Source organism: Helianthus annuus, chromosome 9, assembly GCF_002127325.2.
Source record: "Helianthus annuus cultivar XRQ/B chromosome 9, HanXRQr2.0-SUNRISE, whole genome shotgun sequence".
NCBI lineage: Eukaryota > Viridiplantae > Streptophyta > Magnoliopsida > Asterales > Asteraceae > Helianthus > Helianthus annuus.
Window position 1 is genome coordinate 35,130,444 of NC_035441.2, and position 19,728 is coordinate 35,150,171.

Sequence of the window (19,728 nt, forward strand, 5' to 3'; positions counted from 1 at the left end):
CCTCTGCAGGAGAAGAACTCTCCTCCATCACCAGAGCCGACCAAGGCTCCTCGAGTTCCGTACCCCGGTAGGCTAATTCGTCAAAAGACAAATGAGCAATTCGCAAAATTCGAAAGTCTGTTAAAACAATTGCACGTCAATATTCCTTTTATCGAAGTCCTAACCCAAATGCCCAAATACTCTAAATTCATGAGGGACTTCCTTACGCATAAGAGGAAAATTGAAAAGTTGCAATTAGTTAATTTAGGCGAAGAATGCTTTGCCCTCGTGCTCAATAAACTTCCCCAAAAGAAAATCGATCCCGGAAGCTTCACGATTCCATGCTCAATAGGGGAATCGCCCGTTCGCAATGCCCTAGCCGACCTAGGGGCTAGCATTAACCTCATGCCTTCATCAATGTTCAAAAGACTCGGCTTGGGAACGACGAGCCCTACCAAAATGAGCATACAACTCGCTGATCGATCCGTCAAATTCCCACAAGGTGTCATCGAGAATGTCTTGGTAAAGGTAAGCAGATTCGTTTATCCAGCTGACTTTGTCATTCTCGATATGGAGGAAGACACCGAGGTCCCCCTTATACTAGGGAGACCCTTCCTTGCCACAGCCCAGGCAGTGGTGGATATGAATGACGGGACACTCACCTTGAGGTATGGGGATGATGAAGTGAAATTCGGAGTTGGGAAGAGAATAGAAGATGACGACCCGGTCAATTACATGAAGGTTATTGATTCGAGCTTGGATGCTGCTCTCCGACGGTGTAACATGGGACGCCAAGCATCCCACTCAGAAAACATATAACCTCGCATTGGGTCTAGCCAAGGACCCTTATAAACGTGGCGCACCACGGAGGCATTCCGCGGAACTATCCTTAGCTTAGTTTAATCTTTTAGTCTTATTTTGCAGAATAAAACACACTCGTGGTGGTAATGGATGAAAAAGGGAATGAGAAAAATGGAACCATGCACGAAGAACAGAGCAACCCGACAAAAATCTCCATCACAGAAGGCTCAACACGGGCCGTGCCCAACCAACACGGCCCCGTGCTGAGCCCCCTGCAGGAAAACACCCAGTTCAGGTAACTGGACACGGGCCATGTTCAGCGGACACGCCCCCGTGTCCAGGCTTCTGTTTCAATTCTCTAATTTTTGTTACTGGCACTTGACCATGGGGCCGTGTCTGGTCACCACGGGGCCGTGTCCAGGATGCCAGTAACATAAATCTTTGCTTTTTAACTTACTTTTACACATTCTAATCAACCAAAAACATTATTTTTGGACACATTGAGGACAATGTGTAATTTAAGTGTGGGGGGGATGCTAAAACCTTGAAATTTTGCAAATCCTAAACACAAGCCTTACACAAAACTCTATTGGAACCGCTAAACACCCCAAATTTTTTCAAAAAAGTTTTTCATTTTTTCATTTACTTGTCTTAGTTTAAGTTGGGAATAACAAGTTCTAAAAAGGTTATATTTTTACAAGTTTACAACCGATAGCGTCGTGATAACAAAGAACCAACATAAGAAAATTATGAAACGGCATAACAAGTCTAGTTAAAAATTCGATTATATATACTTGATCACATTAAAAACCCATTCCCACAAAAGTGAGTTTTGAGCCTTTATTGAGCACAAAAACATACATATTTAGATTAAATGCTCATTTTTCGTTTCTTGTGTGAATAGCCGCTTGGTTCTTACAAATCTAGAACTTGCCACAATGATACATTCCCGGTCCTACCCAACTTAAACCCAAGTAAGTAAATGATGGAGGCATTAGGACTAACCATTTTTCTTTCAACACCATTATTTTTATTTTTTTTTTATCACCTACCCAAAATCCCCCTAGATAGCCCCTTTGAGCCTAAACCTTTCATTTCATTACCCCAAAAACCCTTTTCACCCACCAAAAACCTTTTTTATTTTTCACCCTTTATTTTAGTAACAAGCTCGGTTTTTCGTAAAACTCGCCTTTTTATGATCAAAAAAAAAAAATGAATGAAGTCAAAAACAAACAAAAGCTATATAAAAGCTTGTTTGGAGAAATACTTCAAAATAAAAAGTCGCTAAAGACAAGGCATTTTACGAAAACCGACGCTTTTAAGATTTTCGCCCTTTTTACTAACCACTAACCCAACCACCCACCTTTAACCCAAGCCTAACCCTCTACCCCAAAAGGTCCTCTTGATATTTACAAAGGTAAAAAGTTAAAAAGGAGGAGGATTGATTGCTTGGCAAGCCTATGGAAGGCGTAAGTTCCATACGGCTCTCGAGTGATTCACTAAAAATATACACCTTCGGCCGAGTGTTGAGTGATCCCCCGTGAGGTATGTGAACTTGTATATAAATGGAATTTTAATAAGGCATGCTATGCCCAAATAAGTAATTTATCTTATGAAACGTTCAAAATAAATCATAACGAATAGGATTGTAAATAAATAAAAATAAAACTTATAAAGACCTTGGATTCCCGACACTCTAGGACAAGCTACAAACTTCTCTTCTACCTATTCCATTTGGGAGTGTAAGCCACATTTAAAGAGTTTTGCTTGAGGACAAGCAAAAGTTCAAGTGTGGGGGTATTCGATGTGTGTAAAATGCAACATATAAATCACATCAATTAAGGCATAAAACTAACCCTTTTTAAGTACTAATGTTGGAAAAAGAGTGTTTTTGTCTTCCTTTTGTATTTTCAGGATGAAATGAGCTCAAAATCACAAAAGAAGCAAAAAGACAACTAATTCTATCATAAATACAAGAAAAGGAGCAAAAGTAGACTGCCCGGACCCTCAACGGCACCTCCCAAGGCAAAGAAGAGAAAACAGAGTCTGAACACGCCCCGTGTCCAGCGAACACGGGGGCGTGCCCAGGAAGCAGCAGAAAAGACAAACCAGTAGAAGCTTCCATTGCCCACCACGGGGCCGTGTCCAGCGGGCGTGGTGAAAGTACAGCAGGCGCATTAATTGTAATTGCGAATTACAATTAATGAAGAGAGAGAATGTCAGACGGGCACGGGGGCGTGTCCAGCGGACACGGGGCCGTGCCCAGCCTTCTGTTCAGCCTATAAATAGAGGAGCTTGGCTTCATTCTCTTTCATCCCTTGGCACACCACCTCTCTCACACTTCATCCACCACCCATCACCACCATAACACCATCATCCACCACCATCATCCATTGTCCATCGTAGAGTGTGTGAGTCGTCTCGGGATCCAAGATTGATCGTAAGAGTTCTTGACAATCAAGGCCATGTTTGCCTAAGTCTCTTACATCACTTGGTGAAGACAAGTGTTTAGTATAATACTTTTTATTTTTAATCTTTTGCACTTTTTATTTGGTTTTGTATTAATGACTTTAATAACTAGTTGCTTATGTTGAAGGTGATCTTTCCTTATCGTTTGTCCGTGGTGTCTTGGCATTATTTTACTGTCTATATAAAATAAAAGATTTTCACCATTCATATCTCCACGGTCTATATGGAGGTATGTTGGCTACCTGGTCGGGGGTTAAGGGAACGGTTTGGTAAGGGTCTTGCCCTTGTTCAGCGTTTAGAGGTCCTTCTTGGGACCTGGGTCAAATTTAGTAGGATCTTCTTCAATGCCCATAGGTATTGGATGGCGGGGATCCAAACTCTTTGACCCCCTCATAAGTTAACTACTATTAATACTATAACCCGGCTATTTAGGACTGTATCCCTGCTGACTCAGACTACTTAGCCGAGGGTAACGTCACCGCCAAAAGCGGGGCCTACCACAATTTGCATTAATAACTTAATTCATTATCTTTCAATAATCCGACCCTTTAGGATTGTATCCTTGCTGACTCAAACTACTAGGTTGAGGGTAACGTCGCCTTCAAAAGAGGGGCCTACTACAATAACTAAGATAATCTCTTAAACAAGTGCAAAAGTGCGAAAATAATCAAAGGTTATACTAATACACGTGTCGGATCCAAGTGATTCATCTTGTCTATCTGTTTTTATTTTATTTTATTTTTCAGCATTTAGTTAGTTTTTATTTTTCTTAGTTTAAAACATTTTTTTCACTTTTTGATTTGATTAGACGTTGAGGATAAACCGGTATTAAAAGCTCTTGTGTCATTGGACGACCTCGGTATCTTACCAACACTATACTACGTCCACGATGGGTGCACTTGCCCATATGTGTGTTTAGTGTTAGTAAATATCGTGTTTTATAAATTTAAAACTTGGCTAAAAGTGTAAAAAGGGGCTTAAATATACATCTAAAATATATTACACTACACACGCATCACCCTTCTCAATTCTATATGGGTGGTGCAAAAGAGGTAATTACTCCACTCAGTGCAACCAACATTCTTTCTCATCATGATATATCCCTAGGTGTAGATTGGACTTCGTATTGAAAGCTTGTAGGCTCCCTTCAATACTTGGCATTTGCATGACCGGATATCTTCTTTGTTCTTAACAAGCTCTCCACAATTTATGTGTTCACCCACAATTGCCTATTCCTCAACCGGGCACACTCTATTGAGCTCTTGCTTTTTTTCCAAATTTAAATGGGTTATATTTATGATTGGGGTTGATCTAGAAATGCCTACGTTTTTCACCTTGAACCCGACATTATCTTGTGGCGATCTAGTTACAAAAATAAGTGTCTAGATCTCCAACAAAAGCCTATTACATAGCCTTGGCAAACACGACCACATAACTAGGCTGGGTCTAAAACCTCTTACATGAACTTGAGATCATCACAATACAACCTCCTAAGCTTTCTTGCAAGAATACTGGGCTACCTACCTTTGCGCCAATCCCATACACAATTCAAGAATGAAACATTTTGCTCTTGATTACAACTTTGTTCAAGAATGGGTTTCAAATTGATCACCCAAGGCTTGATTACCACTTTGTTCAAGAATGGGTTTCAAATTGATCATCCAAGGTTTTTCATATCATCTCGGTTGATCAGCTGGCAAACGTTCTTACTCTACCGCTCACTCAGAAGTTGTTCTTTATACTTCTCTTGTAGGGGCGTTTCACGGATGGGAATCCTTAGCAACTCTAATCAAAGACTAATGTGACTTCCCATTGATTATTGTAACTTTACTATAATTTCCTTCCTTATCTGCATGATTTTCTCCCAGTTATGTTGTAATTCTTTATAAGTGGTAATTGATAAATCGATGGAATGTGTCTATTTTCACTAAATCTCTATGCCTTCGTAGAACAATGGAAGTTCTTGCTCAAGATGTAACAAATATGTCTTCTAACACAATCTTTAAAATCAGTATTTTATATATACCAACTAACTATATAGACGTGGGTATTAATGAACACTTTTAGTCATCAACATATTTTTAGGGCTAAATATCAATTGAAGTAATGAAGTCCATTAGTAATGTGTTTAGAAAAACAAAATTAACTCGCAACCTTTTTCCATTGGTAAGTGAAATTACCAACGGCAAAAGCCTATTAACCAACAAATCTAAGAGATTATACTTATTCTGCAGTATATAAAAGAAAAAAGATAAGAGAAGGAAACTTACATATTCTAGGAGATTTAGGTTTTGATGTGGTCCATAGACGCTATAGTTCTTCTTCCCACTTATGATTTGCAGAAGGAGAACCCCAAAGCTATAAACATCATATTTTCGAGAGTATAAACCTTGTTTTATATACTCCGGAGGAACACATCCACTGCAATGCACCAATGAAATACTTAGAAAGTGTCTAAAGAATAATAATCAAATAATCCCAACTTATGAGCATACTTACTAGGTTCCAACAATCCGGTCAGTACTTGCTTCAATTTCATTGCTCTCAAAGCTTTTTGCGATACCAAAATCTGATATTTTGGGCTTTATATTAGCATCAAGTAAAATGTTGCTTGCTTTCAAGTCTCTGTGAAGTATTGTTAGTCGTGAGTATTCTTGGAGATATAAAAGTCCTTGGATTATCCCTTCAATTATTTCAACCCATTTCTCCCAGTTCAACATCAACCTTCTTTGTGGATCTACACAAATAGTTTTATATCATTAGTAAAATTCAATTGCAGTAACCCAAGATGTGGGTTCATATAATAGATTTAAGATCAACAATATGGAGGATTTCTTACCGAAGATGTAGAAGTCCAAGCTTTTATTTGGCATGTATTCATAGATCAACATCTTTTCTTCCCTTTCAGTGCAGAACCCCAAGAGTTTTATTAGATTCACATGTTGTAGTTTGGTTGCAAAAGTAACCTCATTCTTGAACTCCTCCATTCCTTGTTTAGAACTATGTGAAAGTCTTTTTACTGCAATTTCTTGTCCATTTGATAATTTTCCCTAGTGATTCACAATTGTGATCCACAAGCTTAAATTGTGAATCGTAGCCATAAGGTCAAACATTTTACCATGCAAAAGTTAATATCAAAACCAAGATATACCCATGACCTATATTGGTTAATCTATAAAGTTTAGAGAATTTTATGAAACATTGTTGTGTATCTACATTTATTACTCATGTAACAAGCTTTTTCCGATAACTTAAACTGATGTGATAAGTGACACCATATTGAATATAGATTCGCATATATGTATTATCATTTTTGTATAGAATGAAAATGTTTCGGATTGAGGTGCTTAAAAATTGATACATGAGTATGAATATATGCCAATTGTTCTGTGAACATGAGCAGATATGTATAACACACTCAGAATACCGCTTCTTTCATGATATTTCCAAAATTTATTGTCATTACTAGTATATAAAGCCATTTCTATGCTCTTGAGAAACTCCTTATACTCTGGGAAATTAAGTGATTTGCAACAAACATACTTCTCTTGGCATGCTAGTCTGTTGCGTACCCTTCCTATGACATTTTGGTCTCAAGATGTTTATTTACACTTTACCCTTTTAGATCAATCCCTAGCCTTGATGATTTTCTCAAATGTCATCAAACAACATAAAGCACTTTTTATCGACTTATAACACACTTATGTTACTTGTCCATAGCCGTTTTCAGTGACATGTAAAAATATTTATTATGTACCTTGTAAACTGGTCCATACCCCCCTTCGCCAAGCTTATTTTCTTCCGAGAAGCTATTTGTAGCTTCTCTTATGTCTTCAAAGCTAATTACTTGCTGATTATGATATGATGATTTGCCTCTATTCATCATCGTCTTAATCATGATGATCATTTGTTTCACTATTAAAGCAAACCAACATATTATCGTCAGTCACACATTCGTTCCATACTTCCACATCATTTAAGGGGAAGTTAAATATGATTAGATCCGTACTTCTACGTCATTTAAGCGGAAGTTAAATATGATTAGATAAATCGAGGTCAACAAGTTATCATTTGATATCAACTTCTATAATATAAAGGATAAAAATTGATTTAATAACCTTTGTATTATGATTATGTAAATTCAATCCCATCAAGTTTTCTGAGTCATTATTTTCTTTACTTTTTTATTTTCAGTGAATGGTGGAAATTGGCAATCTACCTTTTGATATCATCCTTTTTCTCAGGTAACAAATTATGCAGCCTAGTAGCAGGATAAAGGAAGCAACTATGCACAAACTAATCGCCAATGATAGCTTATGGGGGCTGTAGTTATCTTCTTCCGCTGCAAAGTTTTCATGTAAGTTCATTCACATATAGGCCAAAAAGATGATGCATATGATAACAGCTTGTTATGACACTTTTGCGTCTGTACAGTAGCAGGTAGATCAAAAGGTTAATACGCCCAAAGCATATTATTAATCTGTTTGATGAAAAATAAATAATATTTTCTAAAGGGTAAATTACATGAAAATGTGATATGTTTGACTATTGTTGTAATGAACAATAATTGCTACCCTTTTTCTGATATGTTTTACTAAAAATATGTGCTAACTATTGAGCCATACCAATAGTTTGGAGGGAATTACACTTTTCGTCGTTAATTTTTAAATCAATTTTCAGAAATTATCCTTAAACAAAGGAAATATTAAAGAATATATTTACATTTTCATCATTTCCACTAACGAGTGTTAACTTTTTCTATTAAGTCTGATCATGTACCTTAAGGGCATTTTTATCATTTCATCCTTTTTAAAAACTACTATTTGTGTAAATTAAATAAAGATTTGGATTCCACCAAATATATAAAAAATAATTTACAACAAAAAGGATTTAAAAATATAATATATATATATATATATATATATATATAAGCCGCTAGAATGAAAACCACCTCGAGTTGTAAGAACCGCGAGAACTACACCCCACCGAGCGCCGTTCGCCATGATTTTTTTTTTACAAGTAGATGTGTATATTATAAACACAGCCGTAAAAAATCATGGCGAACGGCGCTCCGTGGGGTGTAGTTTTTTACACCACAAGTTTGGTGAAAAAAAAAGAAAAAAGAAAAAAAATTAAAAAACACCAAACTTGTGGTGTAAAAAACTACACCCCACGGAGCGCCGTTCGCCATGATTTTTTACGGCTGTGTTTATAATACACACATCTACTTGTAAAAAAAAATCATGGCGAACGGCGCTCCGTGGGGTGTAGTTCTCGCGGTTCTTACTACTCGGGGTGGTTCTCATTCTAGCAGCCCCCTATATATATAGGGGAAAGATGTATAGCAAACCCACTTTAATTTAGAAAACCCGGGAAACTCAAAGCTCCCGATGTTTTTTTTTTCTTGAAAAAATTTACACATGTTATATACATGTTTTTAAGGGTTTTGGGCAAAAAAAAAAAAAAAATCAAAAAAGCGCCGAGTAGATATTTTTTTAAAAAATAAACAAGTTTTGGTGTAACACATGTTACATTCATCTGACATATTTGTAACATGTGTTACACCAAAACTTGTTTATTTTTTCTAAAAATATCTACTTGGCGCTTTTTTGATTTTTTTTGCCAAAACCCTTAAAAACATGTATATAACATGTGTAAATTTTTTCAAGAAAAAAAAACATCGAGAGTTTTGAGTTTCCCGGGTTTTCTAAATTAAAGTGGGTTTTCTATAGATACTTATATATATATATATATATATATATATATATATATATATATATAGAGAGAGAGAGAGAGAGAGAGTTAGGATCCTGTAAAAAAGGCCCAAAGTGTGAGAAAGGTAAGAAAGAATCTCAGCCATTAGATCTTTTGATCTAATGGTTGAGATCAATAGGGACCAAATTGTAAAATATTTTTGTTAATTTGGACTGAATTGAAATATCTAGGGGCAATTATGTCTTTTTATATTCATTTTGTAAATCAAATCCCTGCAATTTCGTTCTTTCTCATACGCTCACAGTTTCTCTCTCTCTCTCTCTCTCTTTCTTCTTCCATATTCAATCAATCGAAAACCCTAAGTTAACGAGACTAACTTCCGCAGCGAGATTAACTTCCGCAACAAGTTTTGTAACAGTCAACAAGTACAGAACTCCGATTGAACAACTTGTGAATCGCAGTTAGTTGAATCAAACATCGAGAATTGAGAATTGAAGTATTAATCACCTGTAGATCACTGGAGACTGAAGATCAGTATGAAGATGAAGATGTTTTCTTTGTTGAATTCAATCACCTACCAAAACCTTGAAACACGACAGCGGCGGCGGAGCGGCAGTGGTGGTGCCGGAAGTGGAGAAGATGATACAGAGGTGTTATATTTTTTACTGAATGGTGTTTATTTTCTTTTCTGAATGGTGTTTTTTTCTTTTCATTAATGGTGTTATTTTCTTTTCTGAATGGTGTTATTTTGTTTCTGAATGGTGTTATTTTCTTTTTCTGAATGGTGTTATATTTATTTACTGAATGGTGTTATATTCTTGTACTGAATGGTGTTATTTTATTTACTGAATGGTGTTATTTTGTTTACTGAATGATGTTACTTTTTGTTTACTGGATGGTGTTTTTTGTTTCTGAATGGTGTTATTTGTTTCTGAATGGTGTTATTTGTTTCTGAATGGTGTTATTTTTTGTTTACTGAATGGTGTTATATCTTGTACTGAATGGTGTTATTTTGTGTACTGAATGGTGTTATATTTTTGTTTACTGAATGGTGTTATATTTATTTGTAAAAACACCATTAATTGAACTATGAAGTTATTTAAAAACACCATGTCATGAACATGCTCTGATTCTGTGAATGATGCAAAAAAAATTAAAATGAATGATGTTATAGACGGTTATAAGTCCTTAAATCAAGAATTTTCTCTCTCCAAATCCTTAAATCTAGGATTACCATATTTGAATTTGTTAATTCATTTACAATTATACCCTTTTCAATTAATTTAGATCTAATGGTTGAGATTCTTTCTTACCTTTCTCACACTTTTGTTCTTTTTTACAATAACTCCACCCTATATATATATATATATATATATATATATATATATATATATATATATATATATATATATATATTAGTTCTACGAATATTTAAGGTTTTGAAATATTTCATACCCTATATATAAATCCAAAAAATATCTCACCCCACACTCTACCTAAACTCTTCCTCTAAGAACACTAAACCACCACCTCGTGACCTTAATACGAGTGTTGTTCACCACCAAACAGTATGGAAACGACCTGAACGTGGACTTGCTCGAACTCACTTCGGTTGAAACCGAGCAGCTTGGTTCAGATCAGTTTTTCAAGGTTTCCTAGTAAGTTTTCAAATTTAAATGTCTAGAACTCCGAAATGTCATCAATTCAAGAGTTCCGACTCAAAGTCAACAAGCTAATAAAAACATACAAAATAAGTTCAACAAAAGTACAAATTTATAACACCAAGAACAAGTCAACGATTGGGTAGATTTAGTGTTATATTATTTTAGTTTATTAGGATAGTTAAGTCTAATTATATATATAGGAGAAGAATGCGTTAGAAACTACCCTTTATTGCGAGAAACGCGAGAACCAGTGTTAACATAACCAAAAATACCTAAAAATCCAAAAAACACACAAAAAAATATTTTTTTATAAAAATTGCTACTTTTCGTTAACAAAAAAAATTAGTTTTTTTAAAAAGATTTTTTTTTATACTAAAAGTAGCGTTTTTTACAAAAAAATATTAAAAAAATTGTGTGTTTTTTATATTTTTTAAGATTTTTTGAGGGTTTAACTTTATGGTTTAGCTTTTAGCATTTAGCTTAGGGGTTTAGCTTTATGGTTTACTAGTTAAAATTTAGGGTTTATGGTTAAGAGATCCTAGTTAGGGTTCAACGAGTCGGTTCCAACGCCGTTGGAATGAGTTCAATCGGAGTTCGTTTGTATCAGTTCCCCATTTCGTTTGTATCAGTTCCACATTGTTCCCCACTTTTTAGTAGGGAATCTAACAACCATGAATGTTTGAAAGAGCAAGAGGAGATGGTGTTTAAACGCACAATGGATGTTCAACAGAAGTCTAGAGTGAATTGAGCAGCAAAAGGAGATGAAAATTCGAGCTTCTTCCACCGCGTGGTCAAGAGTAAAGCTACTTCGAATCGCATTTATAGGCTGTTGGTTAATGGTAGGTGGGTGTATCGGCCCAATAAGGTCAAAAAGAAGTTATTTATCACTTTCGAGACTGGTCAAGGAACCGTTGGCGAGCAGACTGGTTCTTGATTTCGTCTTGCTCCCCTCCCTTTCTTCGGATGAGGTGGATTTTCTGGTGACTCCATTTTCATTGGAAGAAATTAAGGTCGTGTTGTGGAGTTGTGGTGGTAATAAGGCGCCGGGCCGGACATGTATAACTTCAACTTCCTAAAGCAATTCTTGCATTTATTTGAAGGTGATTTTTTGAGGCTCTTGGACTCTTTCTACGAGTCGGAGACCCTTCATCAAAGATGTTGTGCTTCGTTTATATCTTTGGTTCCTAAGATTAGGGACCCTTCAGGTCTCCATGATTTTAGACCAATTAACCTAACTGGGGTTATATCAAAAGTGGTTTCCAAGGTGCTTGCTTTAAGACTTTGTATGTTGATTAACTTGGTGGCCTCGGAGTCTCAATCGTCGTTTACTAGTGGGAGGTCAATATTGGATAGGCCTCATCACTAATGAAATAATTTCTTGGCTTACAAAGTAAAAGCAAAAAGGTCTCCTTTTTAAGATTGATTTTGAAAGCCTATGACCATCTTAGTTGGAACTTTCTCGATGTGGTTATGGGTAAAATGAACTTTCCCAATAAGTGGAGAAGATGGATTCTTGGAGTTGTATCTTCGGCAAGGTCCTCCATACTAGTTAATGGATCACATACATTCAAGTTAAATTGCTCTAGGGATATTCACCAAGGAGACCCTATCTCTTCGTTCCTTTTTATCCTTGCTATGGAGGCTTTTTCGATAATGGTGAAGAATGCTTGTTTCGTTATCCTTTTGAATGGGTTTAGATCTCCAAACGATGGCCCCAACATCTCACACCTTTTGTTTGCAGATGGTGCTTTGATAGTGGGGGATTGGATGGCGAACGATATTAAAAATGTGGCTTGTTTGTTGAGATGTTTTAACCTCTTTTCGAATCTTAAGATAAACATGGCGGATTCCTTATTTGGCATTTGAGTCTCGGAAGGGGAGCTTATGAGTATGGTGAGCATTCTAAAATGTAGGCCGGGTTTCATTCCTTTGATGTACTTGGGATGAAGGTTGGGGCCAATATGAACCGTATCCCGAATTGGCAACCCGTAGTTGAGGTGTTTTCCAATAGGCTTGCTAATTGGAAAGCAAATTCTTTATCTATGGGGGGTCGTTTGCCGTTAACTAAATCTGTTTTATTTTGCTCTCTACAAAGCTCCTACGAAAGTGATTGACATGTTGGAAACTTGGAGAAGGTAATTTTTAGGGGGGGAGGTAACGGCATGGTGAAAACAAGTTGGGTTGCGTGGGAACGCATCAGTACGGGGTAAAAGATGGGTGGTCTTGGATTATGCCCTTTAAAGGTGTCTAATCTTGCTTTGCTCTAGAGATGTTAGTGGATGTTCAAGACTGAATAAGACGCTCTCTAGAGAAAATTTATTGAGGCTATACACTATACTCCTAGGTTGTGGCCAGCCATTCCTCAAAATAAAGCCTTAAATGGAGTGTGCTATACCATAGCCAAGCTTAGTAATTGTATGGTGAGTTCCAGGTTTAATCTGGAGGCTGCATTTAAAAGCGAGGTGGGAAGTGGGTCAAAGACTCGATTTTGGCATGATATTTGGCTAAGTGAACGTCTGTTAAAGGAATCTTTCACAAATCTGTTACAGTTGGAGGGTAAGAAAGGGTGTCGAGTTGCGGAGAGATGCTTCGTTGATAATGAGTCCTTGGTAGATTTTCTCTGCAGTTGGAAGTCAGGGCTCAACGGGCAAGCAGTTTCTGAGTTAAATGAGCTGATGGTGAGGATTCAGGAGTATGGTTTTAAGATGTGGGAAGATGTTTGGTGTTGGGTGGGTGATAATAGTGGGGGTTTTTCAATTGCTAATATAAAGAACCTTATTCATCGAGTGAATCCGGTCCCGAATAGCTCTATATTCTCTTGGAACTCTATGATCCTGCTAAAGATCAATACATTTGGTTGCAGTTTGATAGGGGCGGACCTAGGTGAAGCCCATGGTGGGCGGGCGCACCCCTTGAAAAAAGAAATTTAGTGTCTTTTTTAGGCAAAAAACCCGACCGCACCCCCTGAAAATATGCTTGAACCACTCATCCGCACCTCTAGCAAATAATTTCTGGGTCTGCCACTGAGTTTGATGCGTGTTACCTACTACAGATGAGTTGTTTAAAAGAAAAGTTTTTAACAAGCCAAACATTTGCATCATGTGTATGACGAATGCTGAATCTGTTTTTTTTTTTTTTTTTTTTTTTTTTTTTTTTTTTTTTTTTTTTTTGAAGAATGCTGAATCTGTTGACCACGTCTTCACGGGGTGCTTTGTGGCTGCAGCGGTGTGGCATAATATTAATAGATGGTGCAGGATTCCTCCTATATTCGCTTTAGGGATTGCGGACCTTTTAGGGATCCATAAGCATGTGGCGATTTTAGAGTCGATGAGGAAGCTGAGTCAAGTGGTGATTCTGGTTGTGTGTTGGAGTTTATACTGGGCTAGGAACAACTTCATTTTTTTTCCAAAATTCCAGTGAAGGTTAACAACATCTTGGGTGAAATCAGTACCCTTTCTTATTTATGGATTAAGCATTGGTGTTTTAGAATGGCATAGATGGAGGAACTTTGAGTTGTAATTCAATCTTTGTTTGTTGTTTGGCTGCAGCCTGCTCGTATCTTGTTAGTAGGTATGTGTGCTTTTTGTTGGTTATGAAATTTGCAGTTCCAAAAAAAAAAAAAAAAATATTAAAAATCAATTATTTTTAAAAAAAAATTTTGGAGCTTTTGCATATAAATATATGTAGATGCCTTTGTAATTAAAAAAACTTCAAAAACTATTTTTTTTAAAACAACAAAAATAGGAAATTTTTCTTACAAAAATGACTTTTTTTATTGGAATAACTTCTACACATCTTTATATGCAAAAGCTCCGATTTTTTTTTGAAAAAAGTATTTTTTATCATTTTAAATGGAAATTTTAAGATAAATTTAACATGTTAAATGCATTGTTCATCGGTTCTCCACTTTTTTAGTGATCATCATTGGGAATGGTTCACGTACAATAGCCCCTTAACGTGCGAAGTACACGATACTAAATTACGCATGTTTTAAAATTTAAACCCTAATCACGCATACGCATAGGTTAAACACAAAATCACGTATGAACAAAACACTGAAATCACGCATGAGTTACCCCTAATTAGGCACGTGGTAAAAAAAATCAAGCATGAGTAAAACAAAATTACATATGTTATTTTGTGGTTGCATATGCTTTGCATGTTAAGAGATTTTTGTATTTTAAACTCTCTTTTGATATTTTGTATTGAATTCTATGGTGAGAAAAAATAAATTTTACATTTGTAGTATTTTCATATACTTTTTAGGTTTTGTGAGAAAAAATAAATTATATTTGTAGAATTGAAAAATAGGTATTCATTTTGTTCTACTTCTTCTCATATTTATTTAGTGTTTTGTATAGAAGCTTCCTATTATAGATATAAAAGGTTGTATTTGGGGGCAAATCATCATCACCACAACTCTCTCTCTCTCTCTCTCTCTCGCCTGAATCACCTTTACGAAGCTCACCAAACCCTCGTTTTTGCGGCATCACCATTGCCGGAAGATCGTTTTTCCAACACCTCTTGCATCCTCAATCACAACCATTGCGATAACCCTTCCAGCAGCTACACAGGTGGAGGTGGCTGGCAGCTGAGGGACCTAGGTGAAGCCTTGGGTGGACGGATGCACCCCTTAAAAGAATTAGTGTATTTTTAGGTAAAAAAATCGGACCATACCCCTGAAAATATGCTTGAACCTGTTAAAATAATATGCTCATGTTGTTATAATTTCATCCTGCTTATTGTTTGGGCTTGTTATTGTTTTATTGGGCTGTTTATATTGGTGGGCTTATAAGCCTGGTTGTTATAAGTTGTTACAAGTTGTTGCGATGGACTTATGGGCCGAGGGGTCTTTTCTGTTTATCTAATATTGTTTGAGGTTCTTTGTGAAAGTTTCTTTTATCCAGGTATATAATTGATGAGAGAGAAGGAAGAGTTCAGTTGATCTAGATTTTTCTTAGGGTTTCACCTAACTCGCTGGATTCTCTCTGTGTTTGCTTAGATCATCTGTGATCTAAGCTGTTGGTGTGGCGATCTGTTCTCCAAGCTGTCTTCATCTTCAAGTTGTTGAAGAGTTTCATTGTTTCTTGTTGATTTCTGAAAAGAGATCATTGTTGTGTTTGAGATCTTGTTGATCTCAGTTTATATTCTTTGTATTTTTGTTTGTATTTCTTTGATTACATTCAACAGATTGTTAAATCTGTTGAATCTGTTATTGTACTTCATAGATCTCAGATATTTGAGATCTAGGGTTTGATTGGGTACTTTTTTTGGTTTGGGTTAATAATAGATTTTGTCACAGTTTTGTCGCTACATCTTGTGTATTTGTTCAGTTCCTTTTAGATCTATACCATTTTACATGGTATCAGAGCTTTAAAGCTCTTGTGTACAGATCTAAGTCTTCCGCTGTTTAGATCTTGTTTGTTTGTTGTAGATCTGTTCTGATATTATTTTTTTTTTTTTTGTAGATCTGTGGAGTTGTAGTTCATCTGATCTTGGGATTGACTTGGTGTGGATCTTGGCACTTCTTGGAAGACTGCGTTGGTCTCTGAAACCCTAGAAGGTTCAGGGCAAACCAACCAGTAGTTGTTCATTGTTGTTTGGTGTTTGACTCGTAACCCTAGAAGGTTACAGTCTTCATCTTGTGCGAAGACTTTGCACCCACTGTGAGATCTTTCCTTCTTGTAGTTAGTTTTCTGCTTTGTTGGTTGATTAGTTGAAGTCGGGGTAGTGAGGACCGGCACTTTGTTTGTTCTTGATTGTTTTGTTTTTACTTGTTTTCTGTGAGTTTGGCTCCTGTATTAAGACATGTTCAGGCACTATAAGTGATGAACCTGAAGTCTTGACACTGATACAGCTTCGCCATTTTGTGTTGTATTTCTGTGGTTTATTTGTTGTTTCTTGATTGTGTTCTATCTGTCTTCTTGATTGTGTGTTATCATGGTTCAACCAGAACCAGTGGATCAACCTGTTCCAGGAGCTAGTACATCTCAGACCTTAATAGGTAAACTGGATATTGGAGATCCACTTTACCTACACCCTAGTGATTCTAGTGCCCTTACCATTGTTAGTGTAAAGTTGAAGGGTACTGAAAATTATGTTGTGTGGTCTGCATCTATGAAACTTGCTTTAGAAGCTAAGAATAAGTTTGGGTTTGTAAATGGAAAGTGTGAAAAATCCACTGAGGATGATGTACTTGCTAGTCAGTGGGATAGATGTAACTCTGTGGTGTTAACTTGGCTTTTAAACTCTGTGTCGGAGGAACTTTTCTTAGGTCAAGTTTTTTCTAGTTTAGCTTCAGAGGTTTGGGAGGATTTGAAAGAAACTTATGACAAGATAGATGGTTCTGTGGTTTATGATTTGTTCAAAAAGATAAATAATATTTCTCAAAATGGTTCAACAGTTGCTGACTATTATAATAGATTAACAACAATGTGGAAGCAGTTTGATGCTATGCTTCAACTGCCAACATGTTCTTGTAAAGCAGCTAAAGATTATAATGATTTTTCAATGTTAATCAAGCTAATGCAGTTTCTTATGGGACTTGATGATGTTTATCAACCAGTAAGAACAAATCTGTTAACCAGAGAAACCTTTCCATCTGTCAAGGTTGCTTATTCTGTGGTTTCTAGGGAGGAATCACATAGGTTAACTAGTAATGGGTCAAAAGGACAGAATGTTTCTTTTGCTTCTAAGCCAAACCAGTCTTTTGAATCAAGAAGAAAGACATCTAATCAAAGGGGTCCTAACTCTGCTTTAAAGTGTACTCATTGTAATATGTTAGGTCACACTGTTGATAGATGTTTTGAACTCATTGGTTACCCTCCTAATTTTAGAAAAAGAACTAATAACACTTCTGGTAAAACTAATGTTAGTGGTAAATCAAATGCTGCTGTTGGGTCTTCTTCTAGTGTATCTGCTTCTGTTTTGCCTTTTACACCTGAACAGATTGCTAAGTTGTTAAATTTAGTGGGTGATAAGTCTGCTAATGTGTCAAGTACTGGAGTGGAGTCAACAAATGTAGGAGATGAGTCTTGCTTTGTTTCTAGTGGTGTAAGTTGTTCTAGTTCTGTGTTTTTTGAAGGAATAACTAGTTGGATTGTTGACTCTGGGGCTAGTCAGCATATGGTTAACAATGATAAAGACATGTTTAATATAGTTGATGTTTCTGATTTTGATCTAAAAGTTGGTCATCCAAATGGTACAAATGTTAAAGTTTTAAAAATTGGAGATGTAAAATTAATAGAAGGTGTTATTTTAAAAGATGTTTTCTATGTCCCAGGGTATCATGTTAACTTACTGTCTGTTCATAGATTAGCTAAGGATAACAATATAAATGTTGTGTTTAAAGAAGATAGTTGTGTGTTACAGGATTCCAAATCAAGGAGAATCCTGATGACTGGTAGTCAAGATAGTGGTCTATATTTTGTGGGGAAACATGGTAATTCTGTTAATATATGTTTTAATAGTTCTGTTAAATCTGGTTTGTGGCACAGTCGATTGGGTCATCCATCTGATCAAGTACTAGCTGTGTTAAAAGATAAGTTTGGTGTAAAAAGTGTTGATCATGGTCTTTGTGATGTGTGTCATAGAGCTAAACAGGTCAGAGTTCCTTTTCCACTTAGTGAACATAAGACTAAGTCTATAGGAGAATTAGTTCACCTTGATATATGGGGTCCTTATAAAGTAACAAGTTATGAGGGATACAAGTATTTTTTAACTATTGTTGATGATTTTTCAAGAACTGTGTGGTGTTATTTGTTAGCAAATAAAACTGAAGTGTTTGAAAATTTATGTAATTTCTATGAACTTGTTTTGACACAGTTTGAGAAAAAGGTTAAAATGTTCAGAAGTGATAATGGAACAGAGTTTGTAAATAACCAAATGAATGTGTTTTGTAAAAACAAAGGTATATTACATCAAACATCTTGTCCATACACACCACAACAAAATGGTGTGGTGGAAAGAAAACACAGACATCTTTTAAACACAGCTAGGGCTTTAATGTTTCAAAGTAATTTACCTTTAAGGTATTGGTCTGATTGTGTATTGACTGCTGTTTACTTGATTAACAGGTTACCCTCATCTGTGTTAGGTGGTAAGAGTCCTTATGAAATTGTGTATGGTTTTAAGCCCTCATTTGATCATTTAAGGAACTTTGGGTGTCTTTGTTTTAGCACTGTTTTGTCTGAGTCTGATAAATTTACTTATCATGCTGATAAGTGTGTTTTTGTTGGCTATTCTAATGTAAAAAAGGGTTACAAGTTGTTAAGTTTGGATAATAGAAAAGTATTTTTTTCTAGAGATGTAAAGTTCTATGAAAATGTGTACCCTTTCAAGTCTAATGTGAGTAAAGACCAAGAGTTAGTAAATAAAACAAGTTTAAATCATATAAATTTTTTTGATTCTACTGAGACAAATATACCTGAAGTTCCTAATGTTCCCAATGATGAAGAGGGTACAACTGGTGCTCTAGATCACTGCAGTGATGATCAGCAGCCAGTGTCACCCTCTACATCTGCCACTGCCCAAGGTGTTGAGAATGTTATTTCTGAAAGTGGGCAGTTGGGTAGTAGTAGCTTGGGTAATATTGGCGGGGCAGAGGACACTGTAGTGCATGATGAGACCAACCTATCTGAGGGACAGTCAGTTAGGAGATCTTCTAGGAAGGTGGTTTTTCCAAATAGGTTTAGTGATTTCATTGTAGAAGGGAAAGTTAAATATGGTGTTGAAAAGGTGGTGAATTATGCTAATCTGTCTGTTGATAATTTGTGTTTTGTTACATCTTTAAATAAGTCTGTTGAACCTGCTTCATATAGTGAGGCTGTCAAAGATCCTAGGTGGATTGAGGCAATGAATAAAGAAATGGAAGCCCTTCTTAGAAATAAAACTTGGGAAATTGTTGAGTTGCCTAAGGGTAGGAAACCTATTGGGTGCAAATGGGTATATAAAATAAAATATAAAGCTAGTGGTGAAATTGAAAGGTATAAAGCTAGGCTTGTTGCTAAAGGTTTCAACCAAAGGGAAGGTATTGACTTTGGTGAAACTTTTTCACCTGTGGTTAAAATGGTAACTGTTAGAATTGTGTTAAAAGTTGTTG

At 36.1% G+C, this 19,728-nt stretch overlaps 1 protein-coding gene across 1 annotated transcript in view; it reads right to left on the minus strand.

Moving 5' to 3' along the window:
- Nucleotides 1-19,728, minus strand: part of LOC110908489 (probable L-type lectin-domain containing receptor kinase II.1) — a 41,341-nt gene that overhangs the window by 17,037 nt on the left and 4,576 nt on the right. Inside the window, exons 2-6 of the mRNA XM_022153435.2 lie at nt 7,469-7,591; nt 7,007-7,164; nt 6,089-6,299; nt 5,749-5,986; nt 5,520-5,670 (exon numbers count right to left, since the gene is read on the minus strand). Coding sequence (XP_022009127.2) covers nt 5,520-5,670; nt 5,749-5,986; nt 6,089-6,299; nt 7,007-7,164; nt 7,469-7,591 — 881 coding nt within the window. The remainder of the gene's footprint in view (nt 1-5,519; nt 5,671-5,748; nt 5,987-6,088; nt 6,300-7,006; nt 7,165-7,468; nt 7,592-19,728) is intronic.